We start from the raw sequence: 7615 nt of genomic DNA, 5'->3' as shown, positions 1-7615 counted from the left end.
ATCCTCCCACCTTGACCTCCCAAAGTGCTGGGATTTCAGGTGTCAGCCACACTGCCCAGCCCCTTCTTCCATTGCTTCTGTTCAGACTCATTTCTTTCTATCTCAGAAAGAGTCCTTTGGCTTCTGGTCTTATCCCCCTTGTCCCCACAATCTGTTCTCCACACTGCAGCCTGACTGGTTTTCTAAAACTCTGATTATTCATCAATAACTCTCTTGTTGAAAGCCCTCCAGTGGGATCCCAGGGAATGCAAGGTGAAGTACATTTTCTTTTCTTAGCATTTAAAGCCCTTAATGGTCTGACTCCTACTATTTCACTAACTTTATCGCTGATCAAAATCACACACAGTCCCAAAACTAATTCTTTGGTTTTGCTAACCAACTCGCTGGCCATGACCCTTCGTCCATCTATGTGTTAGTTCAGGCTGCAGCTTTGCCTGAAATGTCCTCTTGCACCGTGTTTACTTGGTGGACACCTGCTTGCCGCTAACACTCAGGATGACTTCTGCAGGTAGAACTGAGCTCTCCCAACTAGGGCCCTGAAGATATCTTGTTCCTAGGGGGTTCTTGGACTAGTCACAGTTTGTGAACCTGCTAAAACTGCAGCTTTTGATATACGTGTGTATGCACATGAGTGCACATGTATGTATTTTTCTGGTGACAGGGCCTAGGGCTTTCAACAAGGGATCTCAAAGGATCAGTTTCATGACCAAAATGTTAGGAAGTTATTTGTCTTGATCTGGGTGCTGGTCCTTAAGCACTTTTCTGTTTGCATATTATATGTCAATAAAAAGATGAAAAAATAGGCTGGGGCCAGGTGTGGTGGCTCACGCCTATAATCCCAGCACTTTGGGAGGCCAAGGCAGGCAGATCACCTGAGGTCAGGAGTTTGAGACCAGCCTGGCCAACATGGTGAAACCCCTTTTTTACAAAAAATACAAAAAAGTAGCTGGGCATAGTGGCACATGCCTGCAATCCCAGCTACTTGGGGGGCTGAGACAAGAGAATCACTTGAACCTGGGAGGTGGAGGTTGCAGTGAGCTGAGATCATGTCACTGCACTCCAGCCTGGGCGACAGAGGGAGGCTCTGTCTCCAAAAAAAAAAAAGGCCGGGCATGGTGACTCACACTTGTAATCCCAGCAACCTGAGAGGCCAAGGCGGGAGGATTGCTTGAGCCCAAGAGTTCAACACCAGCCTGGGCAACATCACGCATGTGTAGTCCCAGCTATTTGGGAGGCTGAAGAGGGAGGATCATTGGAGCCCAGGCAGGAGTCTAATGCTGCAGTGAGATATGACTGTGCCGCTGCACTACTGCCTGGATGACAGAGGGAGACATCCTGTCTCAAAGAAAAGACGAAAATATAATTTTTAAAAATAGGTAAATAAATAAAAGATGAATGGTTACGAAGCAGCACAGCAGGACAGACAGCTCTCACAATAGCCCTACTCTTTCACACATCATTGACATGTCCCACTTTTTTTTTCTTGACCACAAGCCCGTGAAGGGCAGGGACTGTGCCATCTTTGAACCCCAGGGCCTGGAGCCAGGCTTTCATCCCCTAGCTGTCCCATCAGTACTTACTACAGATAAGGGCCACAGCCATCCGCAGCAGCTTGAACTGGCACTTCATTCCTGACCAGTTCTAGGGAAAAAGGAGAGAGTTCAGTCAGTTCCAGATTAGACCACTCTTCTGCCAGTGTGTCTTGCTTAAGAAAACCTGACATTAAAATAAGGATCTCCATGAAGTACTGAAAGAGAGAGAGGGCTGTGGCTTAGCAGCAGAACACACCACATGGCTTTGAGATTTAGGCAACAGCAAGTTTACTCCTGTCATAAAAGCTCTTGAGCTGGACTAACAGAGGAAGGGACTCCAGATCTAGGAAGAGGAGAGGCCCTGTCTCCTCAACATGGACAGAGAACATCTCAGAGCTGCATTCATTGCTGGGCTCCATGGTTGCAAAAGATGCAGGACAGCCAACCAAGCAAAGTCAAAGCAGAAACACCAGGATGATAAAAGAGCTCAACATCCTGCAGATGAGGAATGAATGGGGAAGCCAGGATCTTTTAGCTCAAACAAGAGGAGACTCAGGGGTCAAGTTCATTGTTGTCAAATATCGAATGAGTCAACACAAGGAAAGGGCACATTCGATTCAGTGTAACCTGCAAGCAGAAGATGCAATGGATGAAAACTTCAGAGAGAGACTTTTTAGCTCAGAGTAAGTTTCCATTTCTAGTAAGCAGAGCTCTCCAGAGATAGAATGGTCCATCTTGCAGGGGTCATGAGTTTCCCACCATCGGGGATTTCATGTCACTCGGAAAGGATGCTCCAGAGGCGAATCAGGTGCTGGAGAGGGGGTGGCCTAGGTGGCCTTCAAACAACTCCCTCTCTCCCCTGAGAATCTCGGAAAACTTGGAACCTCCAAAGCAGATAAACAGTACAATTATTCACTTTACAAAAGGACTTTTCACTTTACAAAAGACTTCACCACAGGGTTCCTTTGAGAGGCACTCCTGCAGTGCATTCAAAGCACTATTCCATTTATACAGAGGTGCACGTGCACAGAAATAAGCCCGGAATCTTCCTGGAACACATAAGCCCCAGGGAAGGAGGGCACAACCAGGGGACTTTGATTCCCTCCCACCACCCAATCTGCCTTTGCTGCCTGGCCCAGGCCCAGCTCGGGGACATGTCTGGCACTTCTGTGACGTTGCAGGAACATCCGTGTAACTTTACAGAGGCCCTGAACACTGGCACGGACAACAACATCTATGAAAGCTTCAGTCAAGCAAGCAGGACACACAGCAGATGCCAAAGAGGGGGAAATCCTCATAGCCTTCAGTTCTCGCTCACCTCCTCCCTTCTCCCCATCCTTCCTCACTGACCGGCAACCCCTTCTTCACAGAAAGTGAAGTGTGGGCCACCCGCGGTCCCGCTTTAGGTGGAAAGCCTATCTTCGCTTGCCGACATGTTCTGTGCTAGGAAGCAGATGGCAGGATATCGTTGTCATCTGCTGGTGTCTGCCCACAGAGGAGCCTTGCCAGGAGACAAGGAACAAAACAGGAGTCGGTGCCCTCCCCTGGATCTAGCGACCCAATCTAAGCTGGCTCAGTTAGTGGATGGTGGGCACCGCAGCCTCCCTCCAAGCTGAAACCCTAGGATGGGAGGAAACTTGGGACTCATCTAATGGGACATCTCTTCCCAAAGGCGGACACCCACTGCCAAGCAGCCAACAAGATGGCCCTCCAGCCCACGTGAGGGGGTGCTCCCTGCCTCCTTGGGAGCCCTGGGAAGGGCTCTCACCCCTAACAGTTCTGCCTGCTATTGTTTGCCAGGCTTTCCTTCCCTATAATATCCCCTCCATGGGTTTCAATTCTCCCTTAAAAGTGATACCCGGCTGGGCGCGGTGGCTCATGCCTGTAATCCCAGCACTTTGGGAGGCCGAGGCAGGTGGATCACTTGAGCCAGACTCTGTCTCAAAAAAAGTAATAATAGGCCGGGCGCGGTGGCTCAAGCCTGTAATCCCAGCACTTTGGGAGGCCGAGACGGGCGGATCACGAGGTCAGGAAATCGAGACCTGTCTCTTATACACATCTAGATGTGTATAAGAGACAGCTCCAGCCTGGGTGACAGAGCAAGACACCATCTCAAAAAAAAAAAAAAAAAGTAATAATAATAATAAGTGATACCCATGTACATAGCAGCATTATTCACCATAGGCAAGACGTGGAAGCCACCCCAGTGTCCATGGATGGATGGATGGATAAATGAAATATACATACATATGTCTATATATTTGGTTTCTTTCCACCTCCTCCCTTCCCCCACTCTTCCTCACTGACCAGCAACCCCTTCTTCACAGAGGGTGAGGTGAGCCACCTGCCTTCCCTTTTTACGTGGAAAGTCTAATCTTCACTTGTTGACATGTTCCAAGCTACGAAGCAGATGGCAGGATAACGTTGTCACCTGCTGATATATACATACAATGGAATACAATTCAGCCTTCAAAAGGCGGTGGCTCACTCTCAGCACTTTGAGAGGCTGAGACAGGCAGATTACGAGGCCAGGAGATCGAGACCATCCTGGCTAACACGGTGAAATCCCTTCTCTACTAAAAATACAAAAAATTAGCTGGGCGTGGTGGTGGGCGCCTGTAGTCCCAGCTACTTAGAAGTCTGAGACAGGAGAATGGCGTGAACCCAGGAGGCGCAGCTTGCAGTGAGCCGAGATCACACCACTGCACTCCAGCCTGGGGTGACAGAGCTAGACTCCATCTCAAAAAAAAAAGGGGCGGGGGGAGGGAATTCTGACCCATGTTACAGCACGAATAAACCTGGAGGACCTTATGCTAAGTGAAATAAGGCAGTCACAGAAAGCTAAATACTGTATGATTCCATTTAAGTATAGAGTAATTAAATTCACGGAGACAGAAAGTAGAATGGTGGTTTCCAGGGGCCAGAGGGAGGAGGGGGTGGGGAGTCATTGTTTAGTGGGTACAGAGTTTCAGTTTTGCAAGATGAAGAGTTCTGGAGACAGATGGCGATGATTGTACAACAATGTGAATGTATGAATGTACTTAATGCCATTGAACTGTACATTTAAAATGTAACTGTATACTTTAAGATGGTACATTTTATGGTATGTACATTTATCACAATTAAAAGCAAAAGTACAGAAGACTTTTTCTTTTTAAGAGACAGGGCTTCACTCTGTCAACCAGGCTGGAATGCAGCAATGCAACCATAGCTCACTGCAGCCTCAAACTCCTGGGCTCAAGTAATCCTCCCGCCCCAGCTTCCCAGGTAGCCAGGATTATGGGCATGTGCCACCATATCTAGCTAAATTTTTTATTTTTTGTAGATATAGAACTCCACTATGTTGTCAGGTTGGTCTCGAACTCCTGGCCTCAAGTGGTCCTCCAGCCTCGGTCTCCCAAAGTGCTGGGATTATAGGCCAGGTGCTCACGCCTGTAATCCCAGCACTTTGGGAGGCCAAGGCAGGGGGACTGCTTGAGCCTGAGAGTTTGAGACCAGCATGGGCAACATGGCGAAACCCTGCCTCTATAAAAAATTAGCTGGGTGCTCTTTTACCAAGGACCCGCCAACATGGGCCGCGTTCGCACCAAAACTGTGAAGAAGGCGGCCCGGGTCATCATAGAGAAGTACTACACGCGCCTGGGCAACGACTTCCACGCGAACAAGCGCATGTGCGAGGAGATCGCCATTATCCCCAGCAAGAAGCTCCGCAACAAGATAGCAGGCTATGTCACACATCTGATGAAGCGGATTCAGAGAGGCCCTGTAAGAGGTGTCTCCATCAAACTGCAGGAGGAGGAGAGAGAAAGGAGAGACAATTACGTTCCTGAGGTCTCAGCCCTGGATCAGGAGGTAATTGAAGTAGATCCTGACACTAAGGAAATGCTGAAGCTTTTGGACTTCGGCAGTCTGTCCAACCTGCAGGTCACTCAGCCCTACAGTTGGGATGAATTTCAAAACGCCTTGGGGAACTGTTTGAATTTTTTCTGCAGTGCTATATTATTTTCAATAAATCTGGGACAACAACAACAACAAAAATTAGCTGGGCATGGTGGTGTGCACCTGTAGTGCCAGCTACTCAGGAGGCTGAGGTGGGATGATTGCTTGAGCCCAGGAGGTGGAGGATGCAGTGAGCTGAAATTGCACCAGCGCACTCCAGCCTGGGCAACAGAGTGAGACCCTTTCTCAAAAACAACAGGTCAGGTGTGGTGGCTCAGGCCTGTAATCCCAGCACTTTGGCAAGCTGAGGGGGGCGGATCACTTGAGGTCAGGAGCTCAAGACCAGCCTGGCAAACATAGTGAAACCCCATCTCTACTAAACATACAAAAAAATTACGTGGGTGTGGTGGTACATGCCTGTAACCCCAGCTACTCTGGAGGCACAAGAATTGCTTGCACCTGGGAGGTGGAGGCTGCAGTGAGCTGAGACTGCGCCACTGCACTCCAGCCTGGGTGAAGGGTGAGATTCTGTCTCAAAACAACAACAAAACACAAAGCGCTGGGATTACAGGCATGAGCCATTGTGCTCAGCCCCCTTTGAGTAAATACCTTATTATTTTTCTTTTTTTTTTTTTTCTTTTGAGACAGGGTCTCACTCTATTGCCCAGGCTGGAGTGAAGTGGCATGATCACGGCTCACTGCAGCCTTGACCTTCCGGGCTTAAGTGATCCTCCCACTTCAGCCTCCCAACCAGCTGGGACCATAGGCACACTCTACCATACCCGGCTAATTTTTAAATTTTTTTTTGTAGAGATGGGGTCTCCCTATGTTGCCCAGGCTGGTCCAGAACTCCTGGGCTCAAACAATTCACCTGCCTCAGCCTCCCAAAGTGCTAGGATCGTAGGCGTGAGCCACTGAGCCTGGCCTGAGTGAATATCTTATCTGAAGACAGTGTCTTTTTCACTGTGTCCTGAGTGATAATATCAGGCAAAGTAAGTTAGAATGTGTGGATGGCTCTCTCCTTTATCTGAGGTCTCCTGCCTCCATGCCCCTCCTGGGCCCTATCTGGGATAGATGTTAAACGCACCGTCCTTATGCTTGGCCTGGTTGGTCATCGGTGGGGTGGCTCAGAATTCCTTTTTCTCTATTGTTTTCATTTGTGAATTTGAGGTAACAACAGCACCTTACCTCAGTTACCCATCTCATCGGGTGGTTGTGAGAATGAAATAAATTAATATATGTAAAGTACTAAGACCACTGCCTGGCACACAGTAGGCATCATCTAAATGTGTGGCAGTATCTTGACCTGAGACAAAGACGGGGAGTTTGCCCTGCAGAGCGGCTTGAAAAATTCTGAATCTGAATGACTCCAGTTTTGCCACAGCACCTCCCAGGCACGCTTTATGGGTTTACAACACCTGCCTGGCCCCTGAAAGCCCTGGAGCTTGCCAAACTGATCCAGTCCATCCCTCTGCCGCACACTTTAGGGAAGAAGAAACTGAGGATTCAGGCGGGCTGGTTCAAGGTCACAGTGAGTGAATGGCGAGTTGACTGGGCTCCTGGTCCAGGGCTCTGTCCACCTACACTTCAGAGGTCACATTCCATGTGCCTGTGCCGTCTGTCCCAGCTGCCCACAAACGGAGCGAAGGAACGCCAGTAAATATGATCTGCCTCCCAGCAGCCGAGGGGTTAAACTAGAGAGTCCCTGCTTCCAACCAGCTGCCTTACTTTCCCAATCCAATATTCCCGCCAATAAAATCAGCACTGAAACAACAGGAGAGAAGAAAAAAAATCTCACAAGCAGCCAGCACTGCTGCTGCTATAAATGTCGAAAAGCCCGCAGATCCTTGGGGAATACAAACCTTTTGCAGGCCCTTTAATTTCATTCTCTCCCAGAGCCTCAAAGAGTGAGACAGTAACTCACCCACAGCTAACAAGTTGGTAAGCAGTCCCCTCAGCATCTTGCTCACCCAACCAGTTAAGAGTGCAGAGGCTGAAAGCCAGGCCGGGAGCTTCCATTCCAACACAGCTTTCTACATCTATCCCTGGTAGAAACGGTTTCTTGTGAAATGACTTCAAGAAAACCCAACACAGGGAATGTGAGAGCATGACACAGATAAATTAGGGAGTGATTCTTTGTCCTA

General features: G+C 48.9%; 1 protein-coding gene across 3 annotated transcripts in view; it reads right to left on the bottom strand.

The window, feature by feature from the left end:
* Positions 1-7615, bottom strand: part of RHBDL3 (rhomboid, veinlet-like 3 (Drosophila)) — a 72902-nt gene that overhangs the window by 3774 nt on the left and 61513 nt on the right. For all 3 annotated transcript variants that reach the window (XM_011992849.1, XM_011992850.1, XM_011992851.1), the window contains one exon: positions 1581-1641. In XM_011992849.1, the coding sequence (XP_011848239.1) occupies positions 1581-1641 (61 nt within the window). The remainder of the gene's footprint in view (positions 1-1580; positions 1642-7615) is intronic.

Source organism: Mandrillus leucophaeus, unplaced genomic scaffold (genome assembly GCF_000951045.1).
Source record: "Mandrillus leucophaeus isolate KB7577 unplaced genomic scaffold, Mleu.le_1.0 Scaffold419, whole genome shotgun sequence".
NCBI lineage: Eukaryota > Metazoa > Chordata > Mammalia > Primates > Cercopithecidae > Mandrillus > Mandrillus leucophaeus.
This window is presented reverse-complemented; position numbering and strand designations above follow the sequence as displayed.